The sequence below is a fragment of the Typha angustifolia genome, chromosome 8 (genome assembly GCF_048772165.1).
Source record: "Typha angustifolia cultivar Huaian chromosome 8, ASM4877216v1, whole genome shotgun sequence".
NCBI lineage: Eukaryota > Viridiplantae > Streptophyta > Magnoliopsida > Poales > Typhaceae > Typha > Typha angustifolia.
In genome coordinates, this window is record NC_133246.1 from 13,399,294 (window position 1) to 13,415,656 (window position 16,363).

Sequence of the window (16,363 nt, forward strand, 5' to 3'; positions counted from 1 at the left end):
TTCGAGAGATCCGGTTCCATGGCTTTCCTTGCGAGCTTTCGCAGACGAGGGAAGGTGGGTCTGTCGGCCCCAGCGACCGCGCTACGAATTCAGAACACGAAGCAATTCTTTTTTAATTATTATTATTATTATTATTATTGAAGATGGAGATGCTTCAATTATTCAATGCGGTAATGGACCACTATGGTGGAAAAGGGTAGATGATGATCGGTAGCTTTCACTCACATTGGAATTTATATTTTTTATTTATTTTAATACGAAAATTAGAAGAAGAATAAAATTTAAAATAATATTTTAACTAAACGGATATGGATAATTTTAAATAAATGATCATATCTTAAATAGATATAAACTAAATTTGAAATAAATTATGGTTTTTTTTACATAATTAACACAAAATATTAAGGGTTTTAAAATAATAAAAAAATTCTTACATGTCAAATACATATAAAATTAGCAAAATCGATCTTTATGAACGACATAAAATATATAGTTAGTACTAATATAAATATATACAATCTAAATAAGCAAACTAAAAATAATAAATTATTTAAGAAATATATGGGTAACCAGATATCTGTATCAAATTTATGCTCAAGTACTTATTAATTCTTGGGTGTATCCAAAAAAGTATATCCAATCTGTACTTTTATCCAAATATGTATTTGGGTTTATTAAAAAATACATTCATATCGGAATTCATGTTTAATATTTTTCTCAAAATTTCTACCCCTCGGGCCGGATAGCTAGGGTCAGAGTTAATTTGAGCTATTTTCATCCCTACTTAAGGGTATTCAATCCCAACTCTAAACAATTTTATTGTGTGAAAATTATTTAATAGTTGGTAGCTTAGTTTGGCTTGATGATTTAGCTTAAGTTAAATCAATGACTCAATAATGCGTCTACTTAAAAGAGCAATTTGACGATTTGATATAGTAGATCAATGAAATTCAGCTCGTAGCAATTGTTCAATGGCGTTAGAACTTAAAGTTTAAACTAAACAACTTAGTATGTTAACTAAAATATAATAAGACTAAAGTATTTTTAAATATCAAGAAATTATCGACTCTTTATCAAGCTTGTATCTAGTTTTTGGACTCTTGAACGAAAAAAAAGAAGAGTGGGGGTAATAGAACAAATATAGTTCTACTACTACTGCTTCCTTTTGTTATCTAAGGCTGTCATAATTCATCAATAAATAGGAATTTATTCTAAAAATATTTTTCATCTCATATCCACCACCTAGATGGTTAGATACGTGGAAAACTAGAGGCTATTCCTCTCTTATTCACATTTATAACCAACGAAAAGAACTATCGTTCCTTAACTGCTACTGTCGTCCACAACCTGAACCACAAGACAAATGTGCATCATGATATGCCACGGAACTTGCTCTGTCGATGACGTGGCAATACCAGGACAACTGATTGTAATCTTCTGAACACTTGCCTGCTTTTGTGTAAATTTTAATATTAATTTATTATCACACTTCAACTATCTAATATCTCTTTTTCTTTTTCCTAATACTGACCCCAACTTTATTAGGGTTTTTGCCGCTCCTCTGTAACAGAGGTTCTTCCTTTACCACCACCGATCTCCTACCCCCTCTCCTGAGAGAGAGAGAGAGAGAGAGAGGTTTTACCCACTCTAAAAAGCTTCTTTTCTCCTCTCTGAACCATTTCTCTTTCGCCCTCTTCATTCCTCTTTTCCTTCTCAACCTTGTCCCTCTCTTTTCTTTCCCTGTTGTTGTTGCTCTCCGAGAGGTTGCCATCTTCATCACCAGCGAGAAGCTACTTCTTGGGATAGAGACATCTCCTTCCTCGAATCTATCGTGGCCAAGCTTGGAACCTTTGAATGCTCCTTCACTGCTGTCCTCAACCGTCAACGTCCTCGGCCTCGATGGCGCACTCGTTGACCTTGCTGATCTCAGTCCGCACAACCTGTGGCTTCTCCCCTAAGCCGTCAAGCTCTGTTCCCACTCCCACGCCCTCTACCCTCCTTCAATGATGAAGACTCTCAAGTAGAGCCTCCAGCTTCTACCACTTCTGATGATTGCAATATTTGGGAGGTCTTTGCGACCCACTTTATTGCTAATTAATGTTTGTCGGTGCTCTAACTTTGTCCCTGTGTTGCAATGCTTCGGGGAGGTGTTTGAGACATCTGTTAAGTATAAGGAGGGTAAAGTGATTTAACCTTAAAAAATATTAAATAACTATTTTAGTTTGGAATTTTTTTTCCCTTTATTCTCTAATACGGTCTTTAAATATCTTAAATTGATTGATAACACGATGTTTTTAATAAAAAATAAATAATTAATTAAGGAAAGAAAAGTTAGAAAGGTTTTACAAAGTCGAAGGAGTAAGTGTCATGACTGGATTTGTAAAAGTAGATAATAGTTTAGAGAGTTCTAAGTATAATTATCTCTTTTTAAAAATAATATAATTACTTACGTTAATTATTGTGGTATTTCAAAATGTTTTGTCCTTACATAAATCATTAAAATTAATTTAAAAGCTATCAAAAGCTATCATTAAAAAAAAAACCTTTAACTTTATTGGCTCCAAAAGCTTCAATCGGAGAGAACTATGGGACTATGGCCTCCAGAATTAGTCCATTGATAAATAATGACAACTATTGGAACTTTGGTCTTGTTTTCTTTTTCTTTTTGCAAGTCATCGTCAACATTTAGCTTTATTCCACAAAGAACCTTAAAAGAAATTAAAAAAATAATAATAATAATCTAGAGTTGCTTCTTTCACACGAACGTGTCTTCCCACTTCACATTATAAACTAGAAAATAGATTAAAAAAAATCAAACCATTATTCATCCTATTAAAACTAATTTGGATCGAAATTTCATAGAAGGTTAGTATAGATTATAAAACTAATAATTAGCAAATAAACCACTTCGAACTCTCTAAATTATTTTTTCAAATTACTATGTATTCCATCCTACACACTATCTTTTATTTGGCGCAAATAAGACGTGTAATCGTCGTCATCGGCATAAGTTTTCTTCTAATTTGAAAGGCCATCAAGAGGGATTTTTCTAATCAAACCTGCAGATAAGACGAACGAGAAGAAGAATGCACTCCAGAGCCATACGACTAAATAACAAGTCTTTGCTAAATGTCAATTAGCCAACCAACTAGGCAACTACCAGCTTCTAATCGCAGTCCAATAACTGACAAGAAGAAAGAGTGGCCTTCTTCATAAGTACACATGGCAGCTAGAGTTTGCACAGTTTCCGTGTTTGCAATTGAGACTACTAGTGTTGCGAGATCGTGTGGAAAAAATGATCATTTTCTGCTCCTTCTCAAGTCTAATTCAATGACTTGAAGTGCTATAATCTTACAGCCAGAGGATTTGGTAGCAAACGGATGGGAAAGATGATATATATATTTCCTGTCCTAATATGGCCACTGGTTATGACTATTTTGTTGTGTTTGTAATGGAATTTGCTGGAAAAGAAAGAAAGAAGAAAAATCTCATAATAAGACCGTAGTACTTTTCTTTTTCTCACTGGGAAGTTGAATGTACTTGCATGTTGGAATGAAATTAGTCCTAGTATTGTGCTGACTATGCCTGAGCTATGTTCATACTTGGCTCGGAAATTTTGATCCTAAGCCAATGCATCAAGTATGGATTAATCAATTTCAATTTGACCTTTTTTTTTTAAACTCGAAATCAAACTCAAGCGTAAGCTAGCTGCTTGATAAGCAGATTCAGATGTATTTAAAATTGAGCCTGATTCGATCCCAAGCTTCATTCAAGTGACGACTATATGTTAAAACCTAAGGTGGAGAGTTAAAAGGCCTGCGGAAGCAATACATAAAAAGGGACAAAATGTGCATGTAAGTCAACACTGCATGGTTATTAACATTTTGCAAGCATAGGCTTGAGAGGGGACACATATCAAGAAAAGAGAGCAAAAGAAAATGGACAACAAATTGTACAGAAAACAAGCTAGAAAATGCAAATTTATTGTTACGATCACACTTTTTGCAGGATATTTTCAGGACAAGATCACGAGATGGCAGAGAATATTTCATGTAACATCTTGGAAGTAATGAAGTTGCCAGTCCAATCACCAGTTACTCAAAAAAAAAAGGTGAGACAACTCACGATCAGTATTTAACTAGTGTTTGATGGCCATCACATTTCTAAAGCACAGTACTGCGTCCACACTGGATCAGTATAAAACAAGCCAAGCAAACTAAGCAGTGGCATAAGTTGCGGACTTACATTATTAGTACCTGAAGGCATTCTCTGCACTATATTTGCTCCTGATATTGTAATGATCAAACTTGGGATCAGCATAGTCCATTGACTTCATTTCAGCAGATTTTGGCTCTGCCCCTGCAGCTCCATAAGCAACCTCTCCACTCTTATCTCGGTGGCGATATCGAATTCTATCTTTTTGGCTCTTTGCACTCAATTGTGGAGCCTCTGCCGAGCCATAAAATTCTGCATAGTCTTGTCTCTTTGAGGATCTGTGCTTGCCAGAGAGTGAAGAATCCTTGAATTTGGGTGGTTTGCTACTTTTCTGAGTCTTCGGTGTAGCGTCATTTATGATGGCAGGAGCATGCAGGGTGTTTGATATAGTTGGAGGGCTCTTCAGTTTCTGGGTTATGGGTGGCTCTGCTACGTCCTCAGGCATGATAAGACTATCTTTGAGAGGAGTGAGGTTTCCTTTCGCTCTACCACGTTGCAGGCTTAGTGGAATGAAGTTGAGAAGCAGATTTCCAAATGCTTCAATAGCAAATTTGAACAAATCAGTCAGAAGTGTCCCAAGAGATGGCCACCCAGCACCAGGTTCCTCTTTTAGGCTTTCCACAATAAGAGGGGTCGTCTCCATAGTATTATTCTTTAATTGTTCATCCTCAGAAGTTTGTTTCTGTACAACAGATAACGTCAAGAGAAACATACTCTGAAAGGCTAATTAAGTCAACAATAAGTTCCTTAACCATTCACAGTAATTTGTGTAGAGTAACAGGTAGTGGCAGAAAACTTTAAACTGAATCTACTACTGAAAAGAACAAGCATTAGGCATTGGCATTGTAGTATTGGACAAGCATTGATTTGTGCAATAAATGATTGAAAGTTTAAGAAGCATGATTTACCTTTTGAGTGGTTGAGGGTCCAAAGCCGTGGTGCAACAAGCAAGAAAGATATCCAGCCAAAACTGCGCCAACTACCATTATAATATCTGCCAAAAGAAGAACACAGAACATATAAATTAATAAGTAACCAGATCTTCCAGTAAACATTGCATGGAAAAAAAGTTTAAAGAAAGTTATATTAAGAAGAAGATTGACGGCTGCAACTAACAAGAAACTAAATCAAACAGACTTTGTTTAACATACAAATGAGGTCTCATCTGTTTTAAACAGGGACGAAAAAACTTAGATCCACCAAGATACTTTTCTCGCAGCTGATACCAACTGCGAATGAATGCCTTTCGACTTGTCTATTTCGTACTGCAGAATTCTTCCTCATTTGGATGTGCATGGAACACAAATATTATAGAATATAATCATTCTGCTATAACAAATATTATAGAATATAATCACTCGGCTAGATCACTAAAGAGACCTACTAAGCGCTAACTTAGGTCACCCATTCATGTCACAACACTGAAAATAAGAATTTTCAAGATTCAAGTATTTGCTATGAGAAACAAGTACCATCAGAAAAGATGTAATGAAGAACATTGGATCTCTTAAAATTGCAAAAGGGTGACAAGTTTCATCAAGCTGAACAATAGTAGACAAATCCAAGACCATTAAGATAAAGAGATTACTTTAAAATTTTGTTTGCATATTGCCTTATTACACATTTTCTAGATAATGGGTTTCCAACATTGTTACTAAAGGGAAATATCTCTACTCTACCCTCTCATATCTTACTACGCTATGTGCATCAACAAACAAAGACCAAATATATATATCTAAAAAATATGCAACATGGAAAATTGCTGGTTAAAAGTTTTAAGTGACAGCAATTATTGGCAATAAAGATTTTCTATTACTCTATAGGAAATTTTCAAGTAACAGCAATGTCTCTCAACCTTATGACAAAATTTCATCATAGGTTTGAATCCAAATACATTCTAGTGCAATTTCTTTCACGGAAATCCAGTTGTGCAGATAGCATATTTCTCAAAAGCATACCTTCCTTATTCATATATCCAGATATGATCACAATGCTGTAGGGATTAGCATCTTAATTGCAACCAAGAGTAGCTAATTTTGAATCAAACATTTGATTTCACTTATATTCGGATGACAAAAGTAAACGGGCTTGTAGCTTGATCTTAAACTGATATTGTTCTGACCTTGCATTTCATACAGTCCAGAAGGATACTTAGATTTAACCTGTAAGGCACTGTAATAGAAAATTGAAGCAATCACAATCCCAGGTATACCATGTAAAGTGAGTGGTTATTGGCACTTTAGCTGTTCCAAATTTGAGAAGAGCATCTAGGGGTTTATGGGGCATGAAGACAACATACCCCAATTATCAGAGGTATTTTCTTGTGGCCGAAGGCACACAACCAGGAAGCTTGGGGCAAGCATAACCATCATACCAGGTGACACCTCTAACTTTTTAACATTCATAAAGGACTTCAGCATCTCTTTTCCCAAGTAAATCTAAAGGAAATTTTAAAAAATAAATAACGACCTTATGAATCTATATCTGAGGTCCCAGATCAGAGAATGAGAAATAACACTCAAGTTCCAGTTCAAAGAATGGAAAAGAGAGAAATAGATGCCCAAAGGAAGATTTCAAGCACTAAGAAGTAAGCACAAGCATAAATGCTCTATACCACATCATTTCTAGCTTTCCACTCAAATTGTAGTCCTAGTATTCACCAAAGATGCCAACTGGTTATAGATGAAATAATCTTGGAGAAATCCATTTTGTGAGATACTAGACAGTGATATAATAGAGCCCATACCTGAAGGTGCAATTGAGCTGTAACTGTTATTACAATCTTCTTGCTGAAGGGCGATTTGGCGAAGAGCAGCATTTCCACGGTCAATTACTAACAAAGAGCAAGTTTTTCCAACATATACCACATCAAAATCAGTAGAAAATTTAGCATCCTCACTGGGCCCATCTCTATATCCCGCAACATTTGATCTTCCTCCAGCAATTGTTGTCACTCCTGCAAGGGAACTCATACTTAGCAACTGGTTAAAAAGAACTTTGCATTTCCTATACCAAATAGCACGCCACCTGCTTCTCCTATCTTTCGAATAGCAAGATTAGCGGTATCTGCAACATAGACATTCCCCTTGTTGTCCATAGTGACACCTTTCGGATGCTTAAAGCGAGCATCGCTTGGCTTACCATCTACATGTCCTGAATACCCCTGGAATGACCCAGCAACCAATCTTCCCCTACTATCTGCAAAGCTACTATATCAGACCGATGCTATTGTATACAAAAATCAAAGTTTATATATATTTATATATATATATACGTGTGTGTAGAACTTGGAATCTAGAATGAACATAATCACAAATTACGAACGCGATAGGGGAAATTAGACAAATAGATTGCGTACTATTAAACCATGAACCAGATCACAGTAAAACTCATTGAACTCAAAAGATCAAAGCTTTATACGATATACGCCTACATTGGGAAAGAGGCGGAGTAATCCGCACAATGTTATTGTTCACGGCGTCCACAGCAAGGAGTTCCCCCTCCGGCGAAACCCGAATGGTGTGGGGCACCACCCCAAGCTTGTCCCCCTCAACAAGAGTCTCCACAAAATACCCATTCTCAAACTGGAGAACATTCCCATCTGCTGCCAGAATCAAACAAGCAAGATATTACTCGACAAACACAACTACTCATCAAACATTTCAACACATTATGGCAAAAAAAAAAAAGGTGCAGAAAAAAGAACGTACTGACCACTTTGGGATGTCTTGGGAGAAGTTCTCGGCCATTTCACTACGGAGGACAGCTGCTTCAGAATAGCTCCTGAGATCAAGCGAGAAGAAGCCAAGGTAGGTGAAGAGATATGGAAAAAGAAGAGAAATGGGGAGAAATGAGGAGAAGTGGGTATGCGTCAAATTACCTGAGGTATAAGCCTCTGCTTCGAATTGGAGGAGGGCGGTGGAGATAAAGAGGAGGAGGAGGAGGACAAGGGATCTTCCCATGGCGCTTTCTTTGCTGGGAGAAATGGAAAGTGCCTTCCTTTTCCCTGCTGCTAAAGAGGGTTCAGTGTGAAGTGGTGCTGCTACGAGACGAGGGAATCATTTGGGAAAGCGAGGGTTATAATAAATGCTACTAATAGGATGTTGGGATTTCAGAATTTTAGCTTTATTCTCCAGCAATTTGCTTAGATGAACAATAAGCATTTGATGCTTAGATGCACTACTTTAGCACTTCTACTTTCCGGTCCTATAATTGGAAATTTACAAATAGCACCTTATATTTAGCGTTTATTATTTATTTATATTCTTCCTCTTTTTTTTTTTGGTTAGAAGTCATATATTACTTCAAAATCCTTGTGTACACCTTGAATGTCTCTGTGCATACAAAAAAAGGGTCGAGGAGACGTCCTGAAGAACGAATCTAATCGACCAAGGGAGAGCACGATCTCCTCGGATGGAGTTGATCTGGGTAAAGAAATCATACTTGAAGATGACTAAAATCCCTGAGCAAGGAGAAGTGCTTTCACTTTCAGGAGCCTCTCAACATTTGTTTGGAGAGGTGAAGAAGGTTACAATGGGAAAGCACCTGCAGAGAAAAGGAGCCATTGTGGTTCCCATATCTCACCATTGGAGGGGAGGTTGTAGACGAGCTATCCACGTTAATTATAATCCAAGGCGTTAATGGAGTAGACCACCGGCTCCGGTTCAATGCAAGCGCCAAGTTGGGATGGGAGGATGGTCTAGTCGGGCAACTTGGAGCAGCAGAACTCCCATGCCACAAACTGAGAGCAAACGAGTCATGGCACCAAGAGAAGATATTGAAGAAAGTAACTGAGAGCTTATACGTTATCAATCTCTAAAAAGCTAAAGGTAGGAAGCAGCCGAGAATGAGATGGAATATGTCTTCCAGGAAGGTGAGTCATCTCCCAAGACTCGGGAAGGGAGTGGTGTTTAAGTCTGAGAAATGACACACAGGGCTTGACAGAGAGATAGGGCAAGGTCAGCCTAAGAATGCCAAAATTACTCCACCTGAAAACTATCCGGTCAAGGGGATTTTCTACCCAAAAAACGGGGTTAAGTGACACAATTGCTTGTTTAGAAAAGTAATCCTTTTTTTTCAATAGAAGTATTTTTAATTAGACCATGATCACACGAATGTAAATTATAGTTTCCTGAAAGGTAAAAGGTATGGGCTTCTCACGGATTTGGATATTCCTATCCTCTCTAAAACAATATTCCTGTCGAGTAATCACAACAAATATACAACTCCAAACCAAGTAGTGAAATAGTTAAACTCCTACGCTTTTTTTAGAGATGGAGATTTAGTGATGTCCCAAATAATTCAGTGCTATTGAAATTCAAGATGTTCGTACCATAATATATAATAAAAGTCCCTTTAACTACCTAAGCACAATCTCATTGGCAACTGTGAATCGTTTTAAGTTATGCAAGATAACTAGTACTTATCCATATAAACCAAAGGTCAACTGGATGCCAAAGGCTCGGTCTCTTTCTTGCATCATGGAAACGGTGCTGTAGAACAACTGCATTTTCCTGTCGAAAGCTTGGAAACTATTTTAACAGTGGGCCATCTAAATCACATCCCTTACGAATACTCATCAGCATATGAATATAAAAGCACAGCCAGCAGATCTCATAACAATCAAACTTTGCAAGCAATCCCCCAAATAGAGGGTATCCGCTATATATTCACACTAAATTTCCATTTTATGTACAGTAGGTACAGAATAGCATCTGATAACAAATATAAAGTTGTTCGTGTTACCAATGAATGGATACTTATTTGTCACCTGTACAGTTCAACTTCCACCAGTTGTTTCATCATTTATGTGAAAGAATAGCCTCTTAGGGCTTGCAACCAGAACCAGATCGATCTCATGGAAATCATAGACTGAAAGGGTGATGCACATCTCATATCTAAACCTGGATGACTAATTCAGCTTTCCAAATTTATCGGATAGAGCTCGGTAGAGAATGGCGGCTGCTGGTGGCCTTGGCATAGAACCAAGAAGGATGTCTGATGCCTTGACTGGAGCACCATAAAAGCGGGAATTTTCTGAAGTTCGAGTCGTGACCATGCTTCCATTGAGTGCACAACCTATAAATGCACCTGGAATACAAAATATCGAAGATAATGCACTGATGGCTACAATAAACTACCACAAACATGAGCAGTATGTGAGGGAGCGGGACAAACAAAAGTGCTTGCTTGTGGGAATTTCATGATGAGCAAGCTTGTGAATCTACAGCAATATAGTTTTGATCCAATTCTTTTATAGTTCTGGCAACTACAATAAATGCTAGATGGAACAAACCAACCGAATAACAAGGAGATAATTGTAAATTGCGCAGGTAAAAAATGGCACATTGGAAATCGTCTAAGAAACATGATGCTATTAACCTTCTCCCTCTATTTCCCCTGATGAACAAAAATGACACCCATACAAAGAAGGTTAATTTTGTTTAGTTGTTACTTCAATGCATATAATATTGTCTAGGAGATTGTGACAAACAAGAATAGCAGCAGGAAATAGTGCAAAATGACTATAGTGAGTTCACTAGTATGTATCTTAAATTGTACTATGAGAAAATTATAGTGATATCATATAATGTATGTGTATAACACACATCTACGTATACTTGTATATTTTTTATTTGAAGGTTAGTAATGTGAATCATACCTTTACTGCAGCTGTATGTGTAACATGCAGCATAACCACCATCACCTGCACGTAAATCAGCTTCAGCTGCCCGTCCGATAATACCAGCAGCAGCACTAATGCCAGCCCCGACTGATAAATGTGCATTTCCACTGAAAGTTCTCACTGCATCTTTGTTCCGCAGCACAATTATGAAGTCCGTTAACTCGCCTCCAGCCTATGGGAAAAAAGTCAAACACTCATATATTACTCAGCTTTCCCTGGTTGATAGAATCATAGAGCTTTTTCCATGCTACAGATATCATTACCTGAGCTCCCCATCCAAGACCAAAAGTAGAAATGGCAGAGGGTGGGGACCAGGAACCATCATCTCTCCGAGCTACAACCAACCCAGTTCCAATTTTGTATGTGACCATCATCCCAGCATTTACAACAGTAAGTATTGCAAGGCCTTTAGCTTGTTTAAGAATAGAATCAGGGATGGACTTCTCTCGTTTCAGTGAACCCACCTGAATATCATTCATAGCATATGCTTCATTAAAGTCGATAACTTTGCATCTAGGCAAGCACATTCCTCATTCTAAATAGATCTGACAAAGCTATAGAGAACAATTTAATTATATCATCTCAATCTTGTTTCAACATGTACACACACAAGCACAAATCTTAGAAGTGTGTTCGATTGATTCAATATTGATGAGATGCACACATTTGAGAAAGCTTTGTGAGGATTCAGCATAGTTTCATAATCCAGTGTCATTGTGCCAACCTAAAATCAACTCCATCAATAAACAGCATCAAGATCCAGGAAGTGAAGATTAAGGTAAGAAAAAAGATATCGTAAAATCTAAACAGTTCATTGGTGAATCAGTGACACATTTGTGCAGTGCTCTCAATTATGTAAATCGAAGTTGAGGAGAAATATTCTGATTGGAGATAATAGACATATCCCTGTATTGCCAGGGCTTAGATTAAGAAGGTTATGCTTGAAATAACATCAGTCCTAGTGGACCAGAACAGCTGCTACTTTATCTTCTTATGTTGAAAAGGCCCTCATCCCCCCATACAAAATTCACTTCCAAGAATAAGGATAGACAAGGGTTCTAATAGAGAATTGAACTAGATATATCAAGTAGAAAGAGACAGTTGAATCAAGCATGAGCACAATGGACAGCAAACTTAGTCCTCCCACAACCAGAGCCTTAGTTTGGATAGGTTTAGTTAGGGTATCTCTATATATCAGGTTTGCAAACTTGAACTTCCCGAAGCTGACTAAAAGTCAGGTCACATTTGGTTCAGAGATCAACCAAAGGTGCACCCACTTATACAAAAATCATATACCTTGATAAATATCTTATTGTAGATGTATTCATAGAAACCTTCATTGCTCCCCCACACCCCCCACACTCAAAATCTTTACCTAGTTGTTCTCTTTCTTTAGAATTGTCCTGAGTCTTCTATATGCAATCTTGGTTTCTCCCTAGTCACCTTGCTTTCTCCCTAGTCACCTCTTTTTCAAACTGCTACATAGGCTGTCCCACCATCATTTTCTATTCTCCTGCTTAGCCTTTACAACCCAGCCCATCTCTCTACCTTTCTTTGTTTCACACCGCTATCCTTCCACATCAACCCCTGCCCTTTCCTCTAATTCTCCTCTCCCTTTCCCTTGCATAGTGCAGGGCTCTCCTCCCAATCAATGTTACAAATTCCCAATCAATTGAGTTCATCATATCCACCTCTAGACCATTCCCTCATCCCCTCACATCAGGATAGCAATCCCACCATAAAACACACGAAGACAAGGCTCTATTCTCCTCTCCTTGCACCACCATATCCATCTCATCTATAGTAACATCTACGCCACTCTAATTGGTCCATCAGTAACTCAAAGCTCCTAGTAACCACTGATAATCTTATAGATAACGAAGTACTTCCTTATAATTGAGAAGCCAAAATAATTGTACATCTTCAGAGAAAGAGCTCTTAAACTTGAGAGGAACCACTAGAGGGTGCTCTATACAGCAAAGAATACTTTGTATCTGTTTACTAAATTAGAAGATTTGAAGGATACTACAACTGTCATGTTATCTAAACCACCTCTCAAGTGAATATGGGAAAAGCCTACACAGAGCTATATAAATTTCATCAGATGAATTTATCTGCTTACATATTTGTAGTATTGAAGATAAAATTCTGCAATAGAGAAGAACACTTGGCAAATAAAATCAGAACACATCAAGTCTAGCAATATAATATACCTTATTGTAACCACGAATTATATTTGCTGCCTTGTATATCTCGTGCTCCATTGTTCGCCCCCAAGGGAAGTTCAACCATGATCTCAAGGTGCTGAGATCTGTCAAATCATGAGTAGGAAGTTGTGAAGCACGACTCACTTGATCCATCAAATAAGGTTGAACACTCTCTAGTCGCACACAGCAGACATCACAGACCCGTTGAGGTTCCCCAGTTCTATATTTTGGAGGCAGCAAGCTCCTTCCTCTCGAGCATTCACTGCAAAATAGTCCACCACAAAACCGGCAATGATGCCGACAACACATGATTGGATGAAAACGTATATTACAAAGCATGCAAGCAGTTGCAGCACTGTCCGGCAACCACTTTGTTGGCTCTGCCTCAAGGATCTCCTTTGTATTATTAACATTGGCATCTGTGAGTGTGTGGGACATCTCCTTCCAAGCTTCTTCAAGTAGATGGGTGGACGCCCATGACATCCCATAATCCCCAAGATCACAAGAAGCAATAGAACCTACTTTGCCTCTTGCTGTAAGAATAATCTCAGAAACAACATCCCACATAGTCATTTCTTTATTTTCTCCGTCAAATTGATCCCAGCTCATTTCCTCCTCAGGAAAGTATGCACCGTTGGAACTAAAGCCCCTATGCCATTCCTCATGATCACTTTCTGTCATTGGAGGGACAGAAACAGGTATCCAGATGCCAGTTTCTTCATAAAGCGGGGAGCCATAATAGAAGTACTTGCCTGATTTCCTACTTTCAGAATCTTGGCACTTCTCGGTCTTGCAATTAGAAGCCTGGGTCTCTTCTGTGGCGCATGATGTATCGTTCTTTGAAGGAGATTCACTATCATTCTGCTCCATTTGATCAGAGACCTAATAGTAGAAAAGGAGAGGTAGGAAATAGAACTATCATCAACAAATTAATTCTTTTATAGAGCATAATATATTTGGGAATTAAATTTCACTTGCTTTAGAAATCATTGGCACAGAAAGCTAATAGTTTAGCAGAAACTAGGATACTCGAACTTGCACAAACTATTTCATTTTCACAAATGTGCCTCTAAGTACAAAAATATCGCGTATTAAATGGTATCTTCGAAGATGCAAATGGAACCAGCTATTCCCCTATCTCTAAATCTAACAAGTGTTTCGTTTACACTTCAATTCACATTATACTACAATGAACAACATGCTAGTGCTTTCATTTGAAACAATTTCGATACTAACAGAAACTAGACAAGAACAGAACTCTCATGCTTCATAAACTCAGTTTGCAATTAAAAGCGTCCAGCTTTCCACAATAGACATAGAGGGGCATCAAGAACTCGCAAGATGATCAAGAATCCGCCAAAATTCCCACCCCCCCACACACACACACAAAAAAAAAAAAAATCAATTCGCAACAGCAATTTTGACCGGAGAAAAAGATGTATGCGGAAGGGAACAGATCACCTCTTTGGGGGAAGACGAAGGCGAGTCGTCTACCCCTCCTTCGGGAACAGAAGAACCCCTAGAAACACCGAATTCCTCTGTCTCGGAGGGTTGGGAAACCCCATCGGAATCCAGCGGCTTTGGCTCGCAATCTTCGACTACAGGGTAGAGTTTCTCCGTCTCCGCCATTAAAATTAGCGATAAGATTCGATCGACGACGTCGAGAAAGAGAAGAATACTTATATAGGATTAAAGATTAGGGATTAGTTAGTAGGGATTCGGGGGATTCGAATTTCGAAAGGGGATTTGGGCAAAAAAAAAGAGAAGAGGGACCGACGATTGCCAAACTCCGAGGCGAATCGCAAGAGTAAGGAGTTGGGAAACCTTTTTGTTATCTAGTAAATAACACATGCGTGGAGGTAATCTCACTCATTGTATGACGCTCACCGTGTTTTAGACGACTTGATTTCGCGTCCAAGGTTAATAAATAATAATAGCTCGTAATCTCTTTATAATTTTGAATTCAAATCTAATTCGAATCTAATAAGAATGTTTCTCTTTTATATTCAAAAGGAGATATGCTTCGAAAAAACGTTAAATTGATATCTCAATAACTTTTTAGTCCTTAATAAATCCGCAAGTAAAGGATTACTAGGAAGCAAGTAACAGATATATATATATATATATATATATATATATATATATATATATTGTTGGTAGGATTAACATTAAATGTTAGAATAAGATTAATATTATTTAGGGCCAAGGATTGACCACGGGCCGTCCTAAGTTTGAGCGAGTTTAAGCCTACCACTTATAATACAACTAGATTGTGGCTTGAATTGGGCTAGACTCCGCTTGGGCTTGAAAGCTCTGTTCTTCTTTTTGTTGAAAATATTTTATTAGATTAAATATATTTTATCTCTTATATTTATGTCTAAAATTATTTTACTCCTCTATATTTATGACTAAGTGAAATCATTAATTTTTTATTAAACTTAATTGAATAATATTAAAATGGTCAAAATACTCCTATCATATTTGTTAAAGAAACATACAAATTTTAATATAATATAGTAAAATTATAAAAATAGTCATGATACTTGATTACATTTAATAGAAAAATTAACAGTCTCAATTTAGTCTAAGTATAGAAACTGATCTGAGATTTTTAAAATACATGGAGTAAAATAATTTTATGTTTAACTCTTTTTTATTTTACCTTCTCCTTTTGATAATTTCAATTAAAAATAGGAATTTTTATAAATCACACCCTACATTTTGCCTATTTTGTGATTCGCACCCCGTCTTTGGGGATTTTATAACGCGACCCTTCCTTTTTATAATAATGTTCATTTAACACCCTGAGTTAACTTAACCTAACTATTATCAAACAGAGCTATACCAGAAAGAGAATATTCTGTTATAATCTATTATATAATTTATAATATTCCTAAATTACCCTTGTACTCATCTCTAATTTTATTCATAACTTAAACCTTTATAATTTATTATCTCATAGCTCCCCAAACTATGAAGAACATCCCTAAATGTCAAGCTGACCTCAAAGCTTCCAAACCCCAAGCAATAGCTCCCCAAACACCAAGCCATTGGAGTTGAAGGAGCTTGTAGTCGGAAGGTTGCAGCTTGAAATTAGAGCTTCCCAAAGCCTACATCACCAAAACATCAAGCAGTCGAAGGTTGAAGGAGGTTGTCTTCCGAAGTTGCCCAAACAATAAGAGCTTCTCCAAGCCTACATCACTTCTCCTAAGTTGGGAATTTGTGGGTTAATTTCTATAATCATTTTTGGTTGAAT

At 37.3% G+C, this 16,363-nt stretch overlaps 2 protein-coding genes across 3 annotated transcripts; both read right to left on the minus strand.

Annotated features, from left to right (window-relative positions):
• Positions 1–3,959: 3,959 nt before the first annotated feature.
• LOC140764233 (uncharacterized) lies at positions 3,960–8,354 on the minus strand. Of its 2 annotated transcripts, none has more exons than XM_073102695.1 (7): positions 8,096–8,354; positions 7,930–7,998; positions 7,649–7,816; positions 7,243–7,413; positions 6,962–7,171; positions 5,124–5,209; positions 3,960–4,897 (listed from the first exon to the last, which is right to left on the minus strand). In XM_073102695.1, the coding sequence occupies exons 1-7, from the start codon at positions 8,175–8,177 to the stop codon at positions 4,250–4,252; spliced, it is 1,434 nt and encodes a 477-aa protein (XP_072958796.1). In that variant the 5' UTR covers positions 8,178–8,354; the 3' UTR covers positions 3,960–4,249. The 2 variants fall into 2 exon arrangements, with proteins under 2 accessions (XP_072958796.1, XP_072958795.1); XM_073102694.1 differs by having other exon boundaries at positions 7,649–7,819.
• A 1,471-nt stretch (positions 8,355–9,825) lies between these two features.
• On the minus strand, positions 9,826–14,954 carry LOC140765682 (uncharacterized). The gene is made up of 5 exons (XM_073104882.1): positions 14,569–14,954; positions 13,114–13,989; positions 11,164–11,364; positions 10,877–11,072; positions 9,826–10,305 (listed from the first exon to the last, which is right to left on the minus strand). Exons 1-5 carry the CDS (start codon positions 14,734–14,736, stop codon positions 10,127–10,129), a joined length of 1,620 nt encoding a protein of 539 aa, XP_072960983.1. The 5' UTR covers positions 14,737–14,954; the 3' UTR covers positions 9,826–10,126.
• Positions 14,955–16,363: the final 1,409 nt, after the last annotated feature.